Source organism: Kazachstania africana, chromosome 11 (genome assembly GCF_000304475.1).
Source record: "Kazachstania africana CBS 2517 chromosome 11, complete genome".
Taxonomy (NCBI): Eukaryota; Fungi; Ascomycota; class Saccharomycetes; order Saccharomycetales; family Saccharomycetaceae; genus Kazachstania; species Kazachstania africana.
The window spans coordinates 285,060-305,683 of NC_018950.1; the positions used below are offsets into that span (position 1 = coordinate 285,060).

Consider the following 20,624-nt stretch of genomic DNA (forward strand, 5'->3'; position numbering starts at 1 on the left):
TCTATATAGTACATCTTTTCAGCTGTCTAATCTTATATTACAAAAGCCAACGGTACCGCTGTTATTTAGATACATAGCTCTATTTAATATCTAACTCTTATGATGAATCAATAATAAAACTCTATATTATTACTAGATATGAAAAATAACCGCCATCTTGAAATTTAAAGAAAAATGAATAGTAAAGAAAAAACAAAGACAAAAAGCTTGAGTCAAATCTTTGGAAGCACCAATTTCTGTCGTCCTTACAAGCCTGCTGTTATTGATATGGACTCACATCTATCCTATCTGGATGAACTGACTTTGGCTATAAAGGAGTCCAGGCTGAATTCTGATAGTAACTTTGCTAAGAATCTGAAACTTTTAAACACTCTGCTACAAAATTTACAAGATCTAGATAGAATCAATCTATGGAGCAATGACGCTATATTTGCAAAAACCCTCGACACTTTGGATCTGCTGCTGAAATGTAATACATATCTGCTCTTCAGTAAGGATTCTGTCGGTATAATATCTCTTTGGGATAGTATGCTAAATATAGGTTGCATTAATCGAAATTCCATTGATCGGCTTTGGTTTATCAGAAGAAAAATTAGTAGTTGGTGTAACTTATCAGTACAACTATTTGGTTACGATTGCAAACTGAAACTCTCGGTACATATTCAGAATTCTCTCATTAAATTGGAACAAAATATTGCAAAAGTACTCACAGGAATTTGTGAAGTTGACGATTTCACGTCAAATTTAAGCAGTCTTTATGTCATATGTTATTGGTTCTGTGGGCCTGTTGGATCTTTTGGCAATTCGGTGGCGCTTTTAAACAACTGGAACATCTCGTTGGAGAAGACTATTCGATTTTTACTGTACATTTTTGATTCAATCCAATTGAACGATAAAGCTTTCATTAAGTTGAAATTCCAGTTCATATCCCTCATTGTTAGTAACCTGACAAATAACCTACAACCAAGTCTATTGGACACTTCACAGGTATTATCATTAGGAAATTTCAAATTTGTAATAACGACCATATACACATTTATGAAGGGAAATTCAAGTAATTTTGTAATTTTAGAAGATGATCCAATTTTTGCCAAGTGTTTATTAAGATTGTATTCTCTATGCCTTAATAGCTCGGGCCTTTTAAGAATATTCCAAGATTTATTCCCATTAGAACAATGGATTGATCCCACAAAACTTCAAAAAAATCCAGAAGATTTATTGTCTTTCGACAGAATGACAAATAGGGCATTATTACTAATTTATTTTGATATTAAGAGAAGAAATATGCCAGAAGAACTACTCTCGTTCGATTCAAAGTACAATATTTGGTATTGTGGACAGGATGATTTCAAAATAATACCTAATATAATACATCCATTCGAAAATTCTGGGTCTAAGCAACTTAATAAGTTACATTCATTGATTCTCTTCAAATTCAAAGGGAAAACAAGAGAAAATCTATTAGAATCAGATTTGAATTCAGTTGAAGCGGGCATCACTAAACGTGTAAATAACGACCTCAATTTACTTTTTAAAGAGGCATCCATTTCAATTCAATCAAGCTTCACTACTAAAAACGTAAGTAAATTGATTTCATGGACAAAAATATTAGGAAGGCTAGCATGCCTCGAATCAACAAACACCAAATGTGATCATTTATCAAGTTGGGAAGTTTGTGAGAAATGTGATACAGTATACTCTGGTAATTTTTATTCAACTATAAACCCTGACAGGCCTGACTGTACAACAAAATCAGAATCTTTCAATTTACTTTATTTATTTTTTATCTCAAATCCAAAGGTTGATGACTTTTGTGAATCTTTACTAATAGGAATATTACTATGTTTGCAAAGAATTTTTACTCATTTTCAACCTCCCATGCTGACTGATCCTACAACAAATGACATCAGGCCAGAATTTAGTTTGGTGAGTAAGTGTTTCAAGGCACCAAATAGATACCTCAGACTGATTAGTTCAAGGATAATACCTTTGTTCAATATAACAAACCTACACAATTCGGATGACCAAAATACCGCCACATTGATCCAGTTTTTACAAGACGAAGCCAATTCACCAATTATGACAGAAACACTAGTAATGACTTGGACTCAATTGACATTGACTACAAAAGATGAGGTCTTCGATACTTTGCTTTTGAAACTGATTGATATCTTCAACTGTGATGATTTCGCTACACATTCTATGATGGCATTCCAGATAAAACACATGGCTGGAGTTTTAAGGAAAACGTCATATCAATTATTATCTCCAATTTTGCCAATGCTTTTAAAACAAATTGGAAAAAACCTCTTAGAAAAGCGTTTATCCTTCCAGAGGTTGATAGAATTATGTGGTTTATCTGCGAAAACGATCTTAGAAATATTTCAAAGGTACATAATACCATATTCTATCATGCAGTATAAAACTGATGTATTTGGAGAGATCTCCAAGATTATGTGTGATAACAATGTTGAGCTAATCAATGAACAAAAAGCAACTTTGTTAGATAAAAACAGTAGAAGTATATTTGCTGTAGCCCTAGTGAAGCATGGACTTTTCAACATTGATACCCTGGAGACCTTATTTTTGAACAGGCTTCCTTCCTTTGACAGGAGATATATCAATGCATATTTACCCGATTACAAAACGATGGCAGAGATAACTAAACTGTATAAGAACAATGAAACGAAAGATGCCACTGATATAGAGAATGAAAACATGATTCTGTGCTCCTTGAGATACCTCGTCACAAATTTTGAGAAAGATAAAAGGCATGGAGGATCTAAATATAAGAATATCAAAGACTGGACATCGACTCAAGAGCGACTTTTTCAACGGAATTTACAGGACAATATTCTTGGTATATTTCAAGTTTTTTCAAGTGATATTCATGATGTTGATGGTAAAACCACGTACTATGAAAAATTAAGGGTTATTAATGGTATGTCATTTTTAATAAAGCATGCTTCTAAAGAATGTATAATATCAGCATTGGCTCAGATCAGTATATGTTTGCAAACAGGATTAGAAATCATAGAAGTCAGATACAGCGCTATGCGATGTTGGCTTCTATTAGTTACGGTATTGAATGATGAGGAGTTATCAACTGTAATTAATGGTTTAGTATCTTTCATTTTACAAAAATGGTCTGAATTCGATACTAAACTGAAAAACCTTATCTACAAAATTTTAGAAAGTCTTATCAAACAGAAACCTACTTTAATATTCAAAACGAATCCTTATATAACACTGGCAATTGCGGGCAAAAGTGAACTGCAAATGATTGAAAGAGATGGCCAATTCGCAAGAATGGTTACTAAAACAAGATTCACCACCGATCTTCTCCCTACTTTTGCTGAGAATCTTCAAAGCAACAATATTTATGTCATACGTCAAACTTTGGACGATGTTGAAACATTTTTGAAAAGGAAAAATTCTGAAAAGTCAAATGAACTATTTTCAAAACAGCGTGGAAATAAGAAGAATATTGGTGCACTTCTGGGTGCCCTACTGGATACCGCATACAAATATAGGACGACCGATCAAGCTCTTTCCGAAAGATGTGCCCGATGCATAGGTTTGATTGGTGTACTAGATACTACAAAGCATGAACCGGTTGATAATATAGCTACTTATGCAGTTGCAAATTTCGATGATCATTCCCGAACGATTAGATTTTTGATTTGGGTTATAAACGATATTTTGGTACCATCATTTTGGCAAAGTGAGAATCCAAGTAAGCAACTGTTTGTAGCACTGGTCATGCAAGAGTCTTTGAAATATTGTGGTCTTAGTTCTAGTTCATGGGATATCAATCAACCGGAGAAATTTCCGACACCTTATAAATTGTGGAACAAATTCACCACAGTGTCTAAGACGACACTTTATCCGCTAATGTCTTCACTATATCTAGCACAATCTTGGAAAGAATATGTTCCACTAACATATCCAGCTTATAGCTCTAAAGAAGGTTATAAACCCTGGATCAAAAGCATTACACTCGATTTACTGAAGCGAGGAACTGATGAAAGTCATCCTTTACATGTCTTTTCATCTTTAATTAGGGAAGATGACGGTTCTTTGTCAAACTTTTTACTCCCATATATTACGATGGATGTCATAATTAAGGCGTATCCGAATACCATATATGAAGAAATTATGAGCAACTTAATAGTAGAATTTTCCCATGTTTTCAATCATGACCTTGATGGTCTAAATCATTTGCAGTTGGACTCCCTAAAAATGAGTTACGAATCAATTTTTAAAGTATACGAATATTGTAAAAAATGGGTAACTGACTTTAAACAAAACTATTACCACTCAAATGGAACTTATATCATTCGCGAGGAAAAATACAATATTATGTTGGGTAGAATTGATTCCTTTTTGGACGCCATATCTTCATATTTACTTGCACAAAGATCGTTGGAGACTAACTCATTTGAAAGATCTGCACTTTATCTGGAAGATTGCTATAGACAACAAAGTTTTAGTGAGAATCACAATGTTGTAATATTGAAGAATTTACAAAGGACCTATGAAGAGATTGGTGATTTGGATTCGATTGATGGATTATTGAAAAGTTTCTCATCAGGAAACTTAACTTCGAAAATAGAAGAGCTTCAGTATTCGGACAATTGGAAGATGGCACAAGATTGTTTTGGTGTATTGGGGCACTTTTCAAGTCAACCGACATCAAAAACAAAAATGTTCAAATCAATGTATGATCATCAATTGTATCATCAACTTAACGATAAAATGATACCAATACTTTCTAATAATGACTCCTGGTTAAGGACTGAGAATAAAGACTGTTACGGAATGGGACTGGAATCTGCAGTTCTTGAAGGCAACGCTAAGTGGTTAACGCTTTGGATAAACGAAATAGAAAGCCTGGAACAGATAACTGAACCCAGAGTATTGTTACAATATAATCTTGCAAAAGCTTTAGCTTTTGTTCGTTCAAAGGATCTAGAAAAGGCAATTGAGTATATTAATAAGTGCTTTAAAATATTTGGTAGCCATTTTACAGCCGCCACAAACGACACAACTATGGTTAAAAAGCAAAATTTATTGATGAAACTGCATAGCTTGTATGATATACTTATATTATCGAGCGACAGTAACGAATTCCAATATAAAAACAGTACAGATATTTTAGATTACAGGATGAAAAGAGTTGCTGCTGATTTTGAACCCAACCACTATTTGCTATCAATGCGAAAATCATATGGTTTATTGGTAAATGAAGAGTATGCGAAGGATGACTTGGCAAAAACTTTTTTTAATATTGCACAGTTATCTCGTAATTATTCCCGACTGGATATTGCGTCTGAATCATTGATGCATTGTTTACAATATGACCATCCTCAGGCTGAACTAGAATTTGCTGAAATTTTATGGAGACAAGGTGAAAACGATAGAGCATTGAAATTGGTAAAAGAAATTCACCAAAGAAGCAAAGACAATGAAGATATTCGATCAAGAGATCGTGCTGCTGTGTTGCTCAAGTATACGGAGTGGTTAGATTTGTCTAATAATTCAGCATCTGAGCAGATAATTAAGCAGTATCAAGAGATATTTAGGATTGATCCTACGTGGGAAAAACCATTTTACTCAATGGGATTATATTACAGTAGGTTCATACGAAAAAAAAAAGCAGAAGGATATATCTCTGATGGACGTTATGAATATAGATCTATTTCGAATTTTCTTCTAGCGTTTGAAAAGAACACAATCAAAGTAAGAGAAAATTTACCTAAAGTGATAACTTTTTGGCTAGACATTGCAGCTGAATCAGTAAAGGAGGAGCCTAGTAGAAGAAAGGACATTCTCGAGAAGGTTACAAAGGATATCTGTACTGAGATTGAAACAGCTTTAAAAACCTGCCCTACTTATATTTGGTATTCAGTGCTAACACAATTACTTTCTAGATTATTACATGCACACTCTCCTTCAAAGAAATTAATAATGCACATACTGCTTGTCCTAGCCATGGAATATCCATCACATATGATGTGGTATATTTCTGCCCTAACAAATTCCAAATTGGAAGGTAGGGTAAAATGTGGTAGAGAGATTATAGCAAGGTTTAAACAACATCTAAAGGATAAGCAAGATATATTGTATGCATCACAAACTCTTGTTGGGTCACTAATTGGAGTATGTATAGAAGATGTTAAAAGTGTTTCAAGTAGGTCTGGGAGATCATTGGAGAAAGATTTTGGTTTTGATATGAAAATGGCACCTTCAGGCCTGGCTGTTCCCGTAAGAATCAATCTTGAAATGATTTCACCAACTTCATCAGAATCGATGAAATCATATCAACCATTCAGGTCAGAGGTGACGATTGCGCAATTTAGCAATTCGTATAAGGTTTTTTCTTCATTAAAGAAACCAAAACAACTCAACATAATTGGTTCAGATGGTAACGTCTATGGTATCATGTGTAAAAAAGAAGACGTTAGGCAAGATAATCAATATATGCAATTTGCCACTACGATGGACTTTTTACTGAAGAAAGAAGTTGAATCTACGAAGAGAAATTTGGGAATTACTACATATTCAGTTGTTTCATTAAGAGAAGATTGTGGGCTTATTGAAATTGTACCAAATGTGGTAACGTTGAGATCAATTTTTCTCACTAAATATGAAAGTGCAAAAATTAAGTACAGCTTTAAGAACCTTCATGAAACTTGGGGTCGTTTACCCGAGAGCCAAAAGATAGGTTTTTTCAGAGAACAACTACAAAAGTTTCCCCCTGTCCTTTATCAGTGGTTTTTAGAAATCTTCCCCGATCCTATCAAATGGTTTAATGCAAGGAACACCTTTGTTAGATCATATGCTGTAATGGCCATGGTGGGTCATATATTGGGTCTTGGTGATAGGCATTGCGAAAATATATTATTAGACATTGAAACGGGAAAAGTCTTACATGTTGATTTTGATTGCCTCTTCGAAAAGGGTAAGAGTTTGCCCGTCCCAGAATTAGTTCCCTTTAGATTAACACAAAATATCAATGATGCATTGGGTCTAACTGGTACCGAAGGGGCTTTTAAGAAATCAAGCGAGGTTACATTATCTCTGTCTCGAAAGCATGAAGTTGCTTTAATGAATATTATCGAAACTATTATGTATGATAGGGGTATGGACGCAAAAATACAAAAGGCACTAAAAGTACTAAGAAACAAGATTAGAGGTATAGATCCTAGAGACGGTTTAGTATTAAGTGTGGCTGGCCAAGTAGAAACTTTGATTCAGGAATCTAGCTCAGAAGAGAACCTAAGTAAGATGTATATAGGTTGGTTATCATTTTGGTAAATCAGAAACAGAAAATTGATCTTAAATTATAGATATTCATAACATGTAGTCCCAAATTTCATTCTATTAGCTTAGTTCTTTTCCCCAGCATCTTGCGTCGTTTCCGTACGATGATCACTTCTAGCCGCTAAGCTCGTTGATCGCTCTGTCTATATGTATCTATTTCTCTGCCTCCGTTCTCACTGAGCTGTCTATTTCCGATTCAAATTTGCTCTTCGAAACTTTCTTCTAATTGCATTCTCGATGAAAGAAAAGAAACAAAATAGAAATATTTGGCACAGGAACGACGAGAGCCTATAATAGGAAAGTTTGACAAAGAGCACTATTTTTCTGCGTCTGTGTTTCTCTTTTGCTTTTCGTCAAACTTCAATAGAACTACACTCTACGATGTCTTCTTCGAAGAAAAACAAAATTGCTCGATGTTATTCCTCGAAATTTTAATCTTACCTCATCTTCGTTTCTTTTTCAGTTGTACAGAATTTTTCCTTTTCCTTGAGCATCGCCTGCGATGATAACGCGAGTTCTGCGTCGAGTTCTGTGTAGCTCATCCCGTTTTTTCTCGAGGCTACCTCCTGGATTACTTGGCAACAGAGACAATGTAACGTAGGCACATTGGAAAAGAAACTAAAAAAAAAAAAAAAAAGAAATATAATCATTTCTTCATCGATTCAAGCTAATGTGAAATGAGGAGAAAATAACTTATATATAAAGCAGATTTAGATATGCTAGTTTTGAAACAATATTTAGGTCTTGGTTATTTCATTTACTACTTTAGAATAACTTGTACTGCCTGAAGTCTTTCGAAGAGTGTGAGAAGCCATTCCATCCCATCTCATCAGGTTGAAAAAAAATAATACGTTAACTACTGTTGTTTTTTTTTAACAGTATTATTGTTCTCTTTCCTGACATTCCGAATAGTTGTTTTTAAAAAGTTATTATTCTTGTTCTTCTATAAGGTATAGTTTTTTTGTTTTACATCGTGTTGCAATGAAGAAAGGGCCTCTCACAAAGTCAAAGGTCAGCAAAAGTACCAATGGTAACTCTTCTGACAATATTAAAACAAATTTAAAAATTAAGAGCGACAACAATACAGCAAATGCTAATAGCAATAGTAGTAAAGCTTCTCAATTCTTAAACAATATCATTGTTAAGGAAGATATCACGCCTCTATCCAAATCAAAGGTAAATGGTACTGCATCCTCCACTATAGTGGACAGTATCCCGAAAAATAAGAAGATCGTCAAAGCCATTGAAGAAGCTGAACAAACTGGCTCTGAAAATGATAGCTCTTCTTCAGTTGAATATTTATCTGATTCGGACGCCTTATTTTCACCATTATCTACTTCGAATCATATAGATTCTATTGGCGAAGAAGATATGTACGATTTTCCATCTAGCTTCGATGATAAGACATTAAGAAGATTTCAAAATTTTACTATGACCCACGAGACTGACTACAGTGGTAATAATTTTGCTCCTTCCTTACCTTTAAATTCTACTGGTTTAAATATAATTGATTCCGAACAATATGGTTTGGATGATTTGAACTCTCCATTGGCTGAAAGTAACGACGACTTCTGGAAAGAAGTTCACGTCACTAGTGAAGAAGCCATTTGTTTTTCCGATCGTTCAGACACTTCAAACGAAAACTTCTCTCTACAAGAGAGGAAAGCTTCTGTCATTTCTCAGGATCTAAATAGAAACAATTTCACTTCTTTGAAGGATTTTGTCTCTGAAGATTTGGTTTCAAACGCAACTAACTCCAAAGAATGGAATGAAACAATTTTTGGCGAAACCAAGGGTAAAGTCAAATTACTTTGCTATAGAGATGCCGATGGAACATTGGCTTTAAAAATTAGAAATTCTGTCAATAATAACAATAATCCTCATAGTTCACTACTAACTAATAACTGTAACACTAATAGTACCGATAGAGCCGGTCATGCAACCACTGGAATGGTTAGCAAGAAGAAAAGAAGAAGTAAGAAAAGCAAACTTTTGAAAAAAGCCATTAGAAGAAAAAGTGGTGTTGCTCAAATGATTTCAACTAATGCTACGATTGGTGAATTCATGTTATAATCTGGTTTTTTTCTTTTAAGGTTTAAGGAACTCTTTTTTTCTTCATTTTAGGTTAGGGTAGTATTCTGCATATGTTTTTTTATTCATCTTATCAATACATGTACATTCAATTTGTCCATTATTATTTATTATTTCACCTTTGGCCTCAATTAGAATTGAAATCCTGTCACCATACAATTAATTAATCCATCCGTATGGTGCATGTCAACTGGTGCCACATACTCTTATATATAGTCTTCTTAAATTTTGTGTATAATCTGTAAACTTAATTCAAAAACTTTACTTATTCAGTCCATTGCTATTGTAATTATTACTATTGTCATTGTTATTATGTAATTCCGACGGACAATTGTTTTGTACCTGAAACTCAACTTTTTTTCTCGAGACCAGAAAAATAATGAGAAATCGGAAACATATATATAGCAATTTGGAAAGTAGGCAAACACTAAAGAGAAAAATAGAGTCAGAAATCTTGGTATGTCGAATCAATCTGGTATTTCTGCCGAACAAGAGTTACTTGACGTGTTGAGTAATAGCTCTCAAGCTGAAACTTCTACTGGTTTAGCGATTATAGTTGCAAGTATCCCTGATAATTCAACATCTGTTCAATTCAATAGAAAGTTTGACACGATTGAAGAGTTGCAATCGAATCTTTCAATTAACCCTCTATACATTTTCATAAAGGACTTTTCTAAAAATACGGATCATTATGACTTCATCTCCTATGTTCCTGATTCATCACCTGTCAGATCCAAAATGCTCTATGCCTCAACTAAGAATACTCTATTGAGACAAATTGGTACCAATTCGATCGGTAAGCAAATTCTAGCAACAGCTGCAGACGAAATATTAGATTTACTAGAATCTGCAGAAGATATTACCAAATCACCCTCAGCTATTTTAACTGAATCCGAGGAAATTGAGCATCAAATAGCTGAACAACAACGTGCAATGAGGTTGTTACAAATGCATCCAAAAGGCCGTAAATTAGTTTCTCAGACTAATGGATCTCCTACTGCATTGAGTTTTGACGTTGTAACTGGTGATAGCTCAATCCAAGACCTATTAAAAGAAGCAAATGTAATTTCCTTCAACATTGATTTAAGCAATGAACAAGTTCAAATAATTAAGAAATCAACAATTTCCAAACCAGAAGATCTTCAAATAGTTGCGGAACATCCAACATATACACTCTATAAGAATGGGGAATTGTACTATTTCATATATAGTTGCCCTTCCGGAAGTAAAGTCAAGGAACGTATGGTTTATGCATCAAATAGACTTGGTTTCGTGAAATATCTCCAGGATAATGAAAAAATTACCTTCAGTAAGATCATAGAAATTGGAGATTCAGATGAGCTAGAGTTTACTTTAATTTCAAGTTCGACAGCTGAAGAATCTAAAGAGTATGAAAATAATGAATCTTCAGCTTCTTCCGCCCAAAAATTCAATAGACCAAAGGGCCCTATGAGGAAAAGAAGGACATGAAAGTTACATGAAACCTCTGCTTATGGTGATGATTCATATTATGTACGAACATATAAAAAAGTTAAATTATTTGTATTTTGAACTCAAGAACTTTAGGAATCTACTTCAAATAATGTCTAGTGCTTCCAACTCAGAAATCCAACAAGGATCTCTGGATACAGCTTTCCCAGCAGATCCATCGACAATGTCTACATCGGTGTCGGATATAAGATTTCTAAAATTCATATTGAATTCTTCGATAATTTCAATTTGATAATTATCCTTGAATAATTCATATTGGAAGAGGGTTATTTTCTGTATGAGTTGTTTGATATCATTTATGAGATCCTTTCTAGTCAGTAGGCTTAACGGAACGGCAAATCTGAATAAGGACAGCTTTTTTTCTAGATTCTCAATGTTGGTTGTCAGTAGAATTGTTTCATTCAGCAACGAGGCCATTCTGGTGCTGACCTCTAAATTATGAGATGTGCAGTCGAAAGCGGCACAGACATTCATTATATGCATCCATTCTGTCCTTTCGTCCTGATTTTTGATTCTAATCATAAAGCTAACTGCGCCATAATGTACACAAACTAAGCTATCTTGCGTCACTGCCGTCACTGTATCAAGATTTGAGAAGAAATACGTGTATTCCTGACTTTCTAGCACAAAATCATTATACCAACCAATGCTTAAATTTTTGGCTATAATTGATGTTCTTGTAAGAATAATCGGCTGATTTGGATACCATTTTCCTCCATACCAGAAATCATAGTTTCCTGTCTTAAGAGCATTGATGCAGTAATCATCTTTTCCATATCTGATCAAACTACAACACTTGGGAAGAGGGAGCTGCTTCTCTAGTAAATTTAAAGCAGGCTTATATAACTTTTCCACCTGACCATTCATACTTACACTGTCAAGAGTAGCATTCATGATGTTTGAATAAATATCTATATCATCTTGAATTGGGGTGTTTATCGACAACGTATTATGTGAAAAATATGACGATATAGAATTTCTATGGGCCATTTTTTTTGGAAGCAAGTTGTTATTCGCAGAAATTGCATTGCTTCTTATTAATTCTTCAGGCACATAAAATGAGTTATCGTAATCATTTGGTATCTTTATGTCGAATTTTGGGGATTCTTTGGCGATGGTGTTATCATAAAAATAAGATATCATTTTAATTGGAATTAAGTTTCCAAAGGAATTTTCATCATCATGAATAAGGTTTATAAACTCTTGTTTTGTCATTTTTTGTTTATTTCTTTCATTAAAATGGTCAGTGTGTAATATTAATAGGGCAAATGCAACAAAGAATACCTGACTTGAATTCGTCCAAAAATTTTTATAATTATTGTCACTGTAAATTTCATGAGTATTATAATAAACTTCACTAAATGCTAATAATAGTCTATCAATCTTCTGTGCTTCCTTTGGTAAGTCCAGAAATATGAGAAGCTTTCTCAAAGCTACATCTAATGGTTCTCTTGCGAAATCAAATGAGCTACTTATGAAATATTTTAAACAGTCATAATTGAAGTCAGTATCCCTGTCGGTAAGTATTATAGGAATGCACTTCCCATAAACTGACAATTTTTTCAAATATGTATGACAATTGTCATCCTTCTCAGGTTGTGGTAGTTTGTAGTGACTAGAGCAGTTGGAAAAACTTTCGGAGTCAAGAACTATGGAGTTTCTGCTTCTGGGTGTTGTTATATCAGCTGTTGAGGAAGTGTATATGTCTCTTTCCAAATTAGGTGAAGATTTAGAATCATGAACTAATTCTCTTACCACTGAAGTATTTTGAGTATTTGATTTTTTTGATGAAGTTCTCACTGATGTGCTAGACTTCTTCTTATTATGCAAATTATCCCCGTAGAGATCTCTACCAGTAAATACAGTTGTAGAAATTGATCCTTTATGCCTTCTTTCAGAACTGGTATTACTACGTTCTCTGAGCTTGCGGGAAAATCTTGTTGAGTTTGATGCAGTAGGGTCGTCGACGTCGTCAGTCTTAGGTCTATTTGAATTCGATATATTATTGTCCTTTTGTGAATTTAATCCAGACGAAAGGCTTTCATTTGGAGGCTTCATTTTCAGACTCTGAAGCATCTGATTCAATCTTCTCCTTGAAGTTGTATGCTGCATATCATGTCTCTTCGGTTCAACAATCTGCATCACAGCTTGAGTTTGGTCTTTCTCGCTTTCACTGCGATAAAACTCTTCAGAAGATGAGTGTAGCTTATGAGGTTCTATTCTGTCCGTATCAGCTCCCTGTCCAGTAGTAGAAGGGTTGAGTTTACGATGGATCTGTCTCTCCCTTTGCGATAGGTTAGTCTCCCTGTGAATCATTTGCCGCCTGCCAATAGAGGTTATTAGAATATCTGTAATGATGCGGTAGAGATCTCCTATATGAGTTAGAGATAACTTGAATAGACGATAATGATAAGATGGTGGAACTAGTTGAAGATACAGAGATCCCTGGGGATTAATATACAATTTATTTTTTTACCAGCCTTAATTTTTCCTTACAGGGTATCCTTTCAATAGCATAGGTTTTAATCCTCATACATGTATATAAATCTATATTACCGTCACTACATCTAATAGCAAGTTGTGAGACTCTTGTGATGGTAAAGTTGAGAACAAGAGTACATAAGGCATGGTGGTAATTTACTAAAAGAACGTTACTAGGTACTCAATGAGCCGATTCTCAGATTTATTCAAGTTACGTAAGGAACCCCGAGAATAGGAGGTCCCATAATCTTGCAATTAAGGAAGGTGAATCCAATGCTACGACTGTAGAGAATCGAAATATTCTTTTCGTCTCACTGAAATTGATTCTATCCTTTAATGAAGCTAGATGATCCCGTTGCGAGATATTCTCCCTTTGAATAGAGAGTCCGTCAATGAGTATCCCATCTCAACAGAGATCTTTGTAGCAAAGAAACGTCTTTGTGTTGCTAAAATCGTTGAATCTCATTTATATAAGGGGGAGATGATGGTACGGGTAGATGCGTTCTAGATAAGTCCTCAAACTACCTGTTATGGTATGAGATTTTTGTTGCCAAAAAAATTTTAAAAAATAAAATAATGATTTCGCCCAGGATCGAACTGGGGACGTTCTGCGTGTTAAGCAGATGCCATAACCAACTAGACCACGAAACCATATTTTCTTGTTAATTGAGAATTTTAGTTACTATTATAATAGCTATTATATTTCCGTTCTTTGTCCTCTGTTCTTTGTCCTCTACATAGTGATTCAAGAATAGTGTAAGTACGCTAATAAGTTTCATGCAGTTTAGCAGTAACTAGCTAGCTTATAGAAGCATGAAAACTGCATACTCTGGCATAATGTGCTACATTGTGAATGGACGTTGTTGATCATTTATATTTTGTCATCGTAGCTTCCTTTTAGGACTTTTTAAGATATAAAACTGAAAAGAACAATTAACTGTCTTGATCTAAACAATAATGACAGGAAGTGATTTTAGAAAGTTGTTTAGAGTCAATAAGCCACAAATGCCACTACCAAGATCCAGCGTACATGCTAGCATGAGCCAGCCTCCCCAAAAGAAAAAAATATATAAAAGCAGCGACTGATCTACATCCTCATTGTAAAGAGCTCCCGAAACGGGTTATCTTATAATTTTGGACATTAAACTATACAATGGATGAATGATTATTGTAACTAACTGCTTATACTGATCAATGCTATGAACAATCATCATGTACCTATAAGGATTAATGCCATTGAAAAGAAGCAAAGTTGTTTGTGTGAGGCACAAAAGACTGCTGACTTTCTGGTGTTAATTAACGAGATCCTTTCGAGGCATAACTTCTAAAAGATCTTCGCTTATTTTTATTGCGTTTCCTGATCTTATTTTGTTTCTTACGTAGCCATCATTTGCAAATAGCGGGAAGACTTCCAATACTAGAAAAGCTTTCACTCGTTCAAGTTAACATAAAACGCTTTTTTCTTGCTATGCAACCTGATAATATTAATATGTTGTATACAATGTATATTATATCGATTTACACATCGTTTCCTTTTATCTCTTCTGCATCTTGATGACTTCTCTTAAGGCACCGAAAGTATTTGTTTGAAATAATTGATTCTTCAAGACTTGGTTGAACCTTTCAGTCTCTTTGATTTGCAAGGTTTTTGCACCTTTCTTATTTCTAATACTTGGCTCATTTCTTCTCGTCAAAACAGACCCTGGTTCATTTCTGCTGACAACTTTAGTGACATTAGCTCTGTTTCTTTTGCGAGTCTCCTCATCATCAGCATGCTCCCCTGTATTTTGCGTTATATCCCTGAGATCATCCTCTCTTTCCAGCGATACCAATAAATCATCCATTCTTGGTTTTAAATTATCTCTCATCTTTCTCTTTCTACGCCTTATCGAAGATTTTGAAATACCGGCAAATGATGGATCCATCCCCATAGACTTCTCCTGTACTCTAGATATGAAGGCACTTTGCTTGTTCAACTGCTTTTCCCTCTTTGTTTCCTTGGGTTGATGCAAGAAAGCCTTTGGATCCTCGGGCAATTGAACATCTATATCATTTTGTAAATTTTCTAAAATTGAATGTGAATTTATCTTAGACGATACTTTATTCCTCAGCGTGTTTCTTTTCTTAGCAACCATATTATAACCACGAAATCACTGTCCTTATTCTTAAATCAATGCCTTCATCATGGCTTCAATCGTTCGATGAGCATCAAATTTTTTAATTAAATCGATTATAGTTTTTTTTTCTCTCTAATCACGTGCAAATTTCCAACTCGATACGAGTCGTCCAGAAGAAATCTTGATGATTGTTTTTACATGCAAGAGAAGTGTTAGTTCTTGATAGAAGATCATACAAGAATATACACCAGATCTTACTCCTATAATTAATAACACACATAATGTCTGAATCTAGAGGTTTGGTTCGTGCTTTGGGTATGACTGCCGCCGTTGCAGTTGCATCTTTTACCGGCTATGCACTATATTTTGATCATAAAAGAAGATCAGATCCTCAATTTAGAAGAGAATTGAAGAATAGAGTAAAAAAGCAAAGACAACAGGAAAAATTGAATAAAGAAGCTGAACAGAAACTCAAAGTTCAAAAGGTAACAGATTTTTTGACTGAAGAATTGGTTAAAGATCCAGTATCAACTGATCCAAGTCAAAGAGAAACTGTCTTCACTTCTAATATCGAACAGGGTGAACGTCTTTCCATGATTCCAGGTAACGAAATGGAAGCTGCAGCTAAATTTTACAAAGCTTTAACCGTTTATCCAAATCCTGCAGATTTATTGGGCATTTATCAAAGAAGTGTTCCTGATAATGTCTATGAATTTATCGTTTTGATGATCGCAGTGCTTCCACCCACTAATGTATCCTCTTTTTTAAATGGTGGGGCTTCAAAAAATGAACCTCCTATCATTTCCGAGATTGATGAATGATTATCAACCAGTTTTTTTATTTCAAATCAACTTTGTACATATTTTTTTTTCATGTTTATATTGTTTTGATTATAATACTTCTTTATCAGCATTCTATTTACGATTTGCAAAACTTTAATCGAATTTACCTGGTTCTTGTAAACCTTTTTTTGCCACTTTATATATCATGTACATATTGATTTTCAGACTAGTATCATTTATGTAGATTTACGTTTTAGGAATGACTATGCGGAACCTTTATACTCTCTTAAGATAACTGGAACAGAGGATGGCGGTAATGCACCGAATTCTGTAATAACTTTCTTAATATATTCAGGCGGTGTTAAATCGTAGAGGATATTAACAATGTTTAGTGATGGCCAGTCTTGCCATTTATCTAATATATTGGTATCTTCCTTGTCTTTGTCTTCATTATTTGGTTTGCTATCATTTGAAATAGCTTTTTTATTATTGGAACCAGACTTACCTTTAAGTGCATTTTCGCTTTCCTGCTTCTTCCTAGTATCTTCACGTTCTTTGACAAATTGTTGCAACAACAAACCACCAGTATTACCACGTTTTTCCATTGGGTCTTTGTGATCAATAGAAACTAAATCATTTGGATCAGCTAATTCGTTGAATGTAACACTATCCAATTGAACTCTCTGTGAGAATTTCAAACTTTCACAACAAACCAAAACAGGAATATTTCTTCTATTCGCTGACATTGCTAACATAGCAGTACCCGCTCTAGAATATAAAAATCCGTTGGATAAAATGGAATGAGCACCTAAAAATAGATAGTCGACATCCATGTTAAATATTGCATCTAAACTAGTGATTAATGCATACACAACATTGACACCTTTCTTTCTTAGGAAATCTGCTGTCTTTCTACCTTCAAATAGTGGCCTTGAGTCTACAACAATAACCTTGATGTTTTTCTTACATGTAATGGCATTGTATAGTATCAAATCAGTTAAAACCTTTGATGAACCATACGTAACAATAGTGGTTGAATCTTCGATGTGAATGGAAGCATTATCTATAATTAACTTATCGGCCAATTCAATTTTTTCCCTGGCAAATTGTGCGATTTGTTCACATAAATCTTCCTTGGCAACAGCATCTGATGTTGATGGATCAATGTGAGAAATTTCCTGTTTTAACCATCTAATAGCATTACCCATTGTAACACTCAAGGGTCTTGCCTTCTTTAAAATATCAATTTGATGTGATAAGTAGTTTGTCAAGTTACGAGATAGTGTAGTTCCCTTTGGGGTCTCATAATCTCTGATGACAATTTGGAAAGCTTCCAACATTGCTATACAACGTGGAATGGAACCTACAATTTTGTAATTAGCAATATTTGAGGTCAAAAGCGCAATAGCTGGATGAATGGAGTCTTTATTACTCAGTAATTCTTTTACAGAAGATAGCAATTGTGGTGTATCAAAACTGGTCTGCAAAGCATGTGGAATAATTGACGATACACCAGGTAATACTGAGAAGTCGTCGGATTCCAAGGATACTTGTGCTAAGGACTTAGCAATATCACTGGTACTAGAAATAGAGCCTGGATGACTAGCTGTTGCTGCGGCAGTGGTGCTTGGATGCTTGGATAATGCACTGGCAAAAGAAGATGTCGTATAAACCTGCGAACCAGAGAGTGCACTTGCGATCATTGGTACCATTAAACCAGCTGCAGTTGTTCTTGAAGTCTTTGGAGAATTGACCGCACTAGAAAGAGCTAAGATTGACGCCCTTCTTTCATCAGTAGTTTCTAGATGACTAAAGAGTGAAGATTTCTTGGTATTTTGCTTTACATTTAATTTATTTTTCTTTGCCTCTTTCTTCTGCTGTTCACGTTGCTGTTGTTCACGCTGTTGCTGTTTTTTTTCCCTCTTAGCTTGCGCTTGAGCCTGTTGCTGCTCAATAGATATACCACTGGCTTGTTTTTGAGCAGCTCTTTTTGCTGCCTTCTGTTGTTTCTTTAGCTCTTTTAATTCCTTGTTAGAAAGCTTCTTTTCATCAATAGAGCCAGGAGTCGTTGAGCTTGGGCTCTCTTGTGGTTCAATATTTGTATCTGATTTTTCTGTACTGCTCATCTTTCCAATCTGACGAATTTGATGCAAATTTTTCTTTGAATAAAGTTGGTGTAAGGAAGGCACGTCAGTTAATCTGTTAAGATTAAAATAGCTTTGACCAAGTGGCTTTTGAAAATCAAGCTTTCTTGCCAAGAAGTAATTACAGTAGTTATAATAAAATATTTCAAACGATGCTCATTCTGCAAATATTTTTTGACAAAAAATTTGTGACTGATCGACCGGGTAAAGTAAATCGTGTTAATTTGACATATAGGTGATAAATGAAGACTATCATTCAACTAATATTACGGATTCCAAAATTGACGTTCGTATTACTATTTACATGCGTGCATTATAAGTGCACTTTGTTTAATACATTTAATTAGATTTTTGTTGCTCTTCACTGCCATCCTCTTTCAATTCACTGGAATTTTCCTTTATTTCATCCTCTTCTTGCTCATTCAACACACTATTTAGTTTCAATTTCTTTGACCATGTATCCTCCATGGTATGCATATATTCATCGTAGATATCTTGTTTCAAAAATTTCTTGTTCAATGTTTGATATTCTTCGTTGAATTTTTGTACTTCCGGGTTGATATCACTTGCGTCACTGAATTGGGCTATTGTTCTCGTTATAATATACGTATTTTCATTATCTTCATGGAATTTTTTTATGCTTTCATCGTTCTGTTCTGACAATTCACTAATTGTAGGTAATTTGACTTTAACGTTTTCAAAACCTTTCAATTGACCAGAGGGATCAAAGCCTAACCTTCTTCCCAGACATTCTACTAACAAGTTAGATAGTCCATTAGTGTTATTTCTAAAAGTGACATTAGCCCAAACGTTTTTCAGTTTTTTTAAAGAAGTTTTTGGATTATCGAATTCGAAAAATTTTGATCTATGTAAATTGCATGCAATAATCGAATTAAAGAAGTGTTCCATATCATATAACTTGTAATGTTTACTTTTCATAAATTTGGCCCTCTTAGAATAAAGATAACCAGTCAATCTACTAAAATCACCAATTTTGAAAAAAGATTGAAATATCATCGTTTGGAAATGAGCAGAATTGAAAAAGTGCCAAATTTCACGTTTTCTTGGTGTTACACTCGTCCATTTCTTGAACCAATCGTAAAACTCATTCGAGCCATAAGGAATAGTCTTTATATATTCTGTTAAGACGGTTTTTTGAATGGGTTTTATGGGGCTTCGAGGCTTTATAGGCTCTTTAGTCATCGGATCCTTTAGGTCCATGGTTAATAGTGTGTTTGCATTCTTGGGACGATAAATCAATGGTCTTAATGTCGCCTTTGTATTGAAGTAGGTGAAGTATTCGTCAATTGGTTTTCTAAGAGGAGGAGGAGGAGGAGGAGGAGGAGGAGGAGTTGTTGTGGTATTGAATCTCTTAAAAATGGTCACCGACGAAGACAATTTTGAAGAAGGCCTATACATGACTAATACTACGAGGATATATGTAAAATTTCCCGTTTATGAAAGTGCTATGAAAGTCACTTCCTTCTGTTGATTCAGTGTATATCATCTACTTTGGATTCGAGTCTCGGACAAACCATTTTTTTCTCTTCCATATTAGAAAACCATGATTATCGTAAGAAACATGACAGATGGAAGTGAATGAAGTGGATGGAAGGTACGAATGGGAGATGTGAGATATTATTGTTGTTATGGGGACCGTGCAATTGACATTATTGTACTTTACAGCGGAGAAATGGGCAAATTTACTTGATTAGTATTTTGAAACGCGTAAAAAACCGAACAGTTTAGCTTGCATCGTAATGTAGCAGTGCTAACAAACCGAGAATGATGGCTAGCTATTTTGTATAGGAGGAATTGGTGGTAGTATTGAGAGGAGAATTGGATGGAGTAGTATTCTCCTGTATCTTAAGAGAGTACAAATAATACGCGCAAGTGGTTTAGTGGTAAAATCCAACGTTGCCATCGTTGGGCCCCCGGTTCGATTCCGGGCTTGCGCATTTATTTTTTATTTGCTTCATCAAAATTTTTTGTTGTTTATAAATTTCCCTTTTGGGATTGATCTACATAGAAAAAAAAGGCCGAAGGGAGTCCGACGGAAATATTTTAATTTTTTTAGAGCTAGACCCTTTTGATATAGATGCAAGGGATCAAAAGAGGTGAATGTAACAAATTTTAATCGAATTGGATTGAATTAAATTAAATTAAATTAAAAATTAATTTAGTCGAATACA

The 20,624-nt window shown here is 34.5% G+C and overlaps 8 protein-coding genes and 2 non-coding genes across 10 annotated transcripts; 5 read left to right on the forward strand and 5 right to left on the reverse strand.

Moving 5' to 3' along the window:
- Positions 1 to 174: 174 nt before the first annotated feature.
- MEC1 (protein kinase MEC1) lies at positions 175 to 7,320 on the forward strand (the record flags this gene model as incomplete). The annotated part of the gene is made up of 1 exon (XM_003959579.1): positions 175 to 7,320. The coding sequence occupies one exon, from the start codon at positions 175 to 177 to the stop codon at positions 7,318 to 7,320; it is 7,146 nt and encodes a 2,381-aa protein (XP_003959628.1).
- Positions 7,321 to 8,307: 987 nt separating this feature from the next.
- On the forward strand, positions 8,308 to 9,399 carry KAFR0K01400 (uncharacterized protein; the record flags this gene model as incomplete). The annotated part of the gene is made up of 1 exon (XM_003959580.1): positions 8,308 to 9,399. The coding sequence occupies one exon, from the start codon at positions 8,308 to 8,310 to the stop codon at positions 9,397 to 9,399; it is 1,092 nt and encodes a 363-aa protein (XP_003959629.1).
- Positions 9,400 to 9,876: 477 nt separating this feature from the next.
- On the forward strand, positions 9,877 to 10,887 carry TWF1 (twinfilin TWF1; the record flags this gene model as incomplete). Its single annotated transcript, XM_003959581.1, has 1 exon — positions 9,877 to 10,887. The coding sequence occupies one exon, from the start codon at positions 9,877 to 9,879 to the stop codon at positions 10,885 to 10,887; it is 1,011 nt and encodes a 336-aa protein (XP_003959630.1).
- A 105-nt stretch (positions 10,888 to 10,992) lies between these two features.
- On the reverse strand, positions 10,993 to 13,224 carry KAFR0K01420 (uncharacterized protein; the record flags this gene model as incomplete). Its single annotated transcript, XM_003959582.1, has 1 exon — positions 10,993 to 13,224. The coding sequence occupies one exon, from the start codon at positions 13,222 to 13,224 to the stop codon at positions 10,993 to 10,995; it is 2,232 nt and encodes a 743-aa protein (XP_003959631.1).
- Positions 13,225 to 13,966: 742 nt separating this feature from the next.
- KAFR0Ktrna10V lies at positions 13,967 to 14,040 on the reverse strand. Its single transcript has one exon. It is a non-coding gene; the product is annotated as a tRNA-Val (tRNA).
- Positions 14,041 to 14,924: 884 nt separating this feature from the next.
- On the reverse strand, positions 14,925 to 15,524 carry SLX9 (Slx9p; the record flags this gene model as incomplete). Its single annotated transcript, XM_003959583.1, has 1 exon — positions 14,925 to 15,524. The coding sequence occupies one exon, from the start codon at positions 15,522 to 15,524 to the stop codon at positions 14,925 to 14,927; it is 600 nt and encodes a 199-aa protein (XP_003959632.1).
- Positions 15,525 to 15,787: 263 nt separating this feature from the next.
- On the forward strand, positions 15,788 to 16,327 carry TOM20 (TOM complex receptor protein TOM20; the record flags this gene model as incomplete). The annotated part of the gene is made up of 1 exon (XM_003959584.1): positions 15,788 to 16,327. One exon carries the CDS (start codon positions 15,788 to 15,790, stop codon positions 16,325 to 16,327), a length of 540 nt encoding a protein of 179 aa, XP_003959633.1.
- Positions 16,328 to 16,551: 224 nt separating this feature from the next.
- On the reverse strand, positions 16,552 to 18,414 carry GCD2 (translation initiation factor eIF2B subunit delta; the record flags this gene model as incomplete). The annotated part of the gene is made up of 1 exon (XM_003959585.1): positions 16,552 to 18,414. The coding sequence occupies one exon, from the start codon at positions 18,412 to 18,414 to the stop codon at positions 16,552 to 16,554; it is 1,863 nt and encodes a 620-aa protein (XP_003959634.1).
- A 357-nt stretch (positions 18,415 to 18,771) lies between these two features.
- MRP13 (mitochondrial 37S ribosomal protein mS44 MRP13) lies at positions 18,772 to 19,851 on the reverse strand (the record flags this gene model as incomplete). Its single annotated transcript, XM_003959586.1, has 1 exon — positions 18,772 to 19,851. The coding sequence occupies one exon, from the start codon at positions 19,849 to 19,851 to the stop codon at positions 18,772 to 18,774; it is 1,080 nt and encodes a 359-aa protein (XP_003959635.1).
- Positions 19,852 to 20,319: 468 nt separating this feature from the next.
- KAFR0Ktrna17G lies at positions 20,320 to 20,390 on the forward strand. Its single transcript has one exon. It is a non-coding gene; the product is annotated as a tRNA-Gly (tRNA).
- Positions 20,391 to 20,624: the final 234 nt, after the last annotated feature.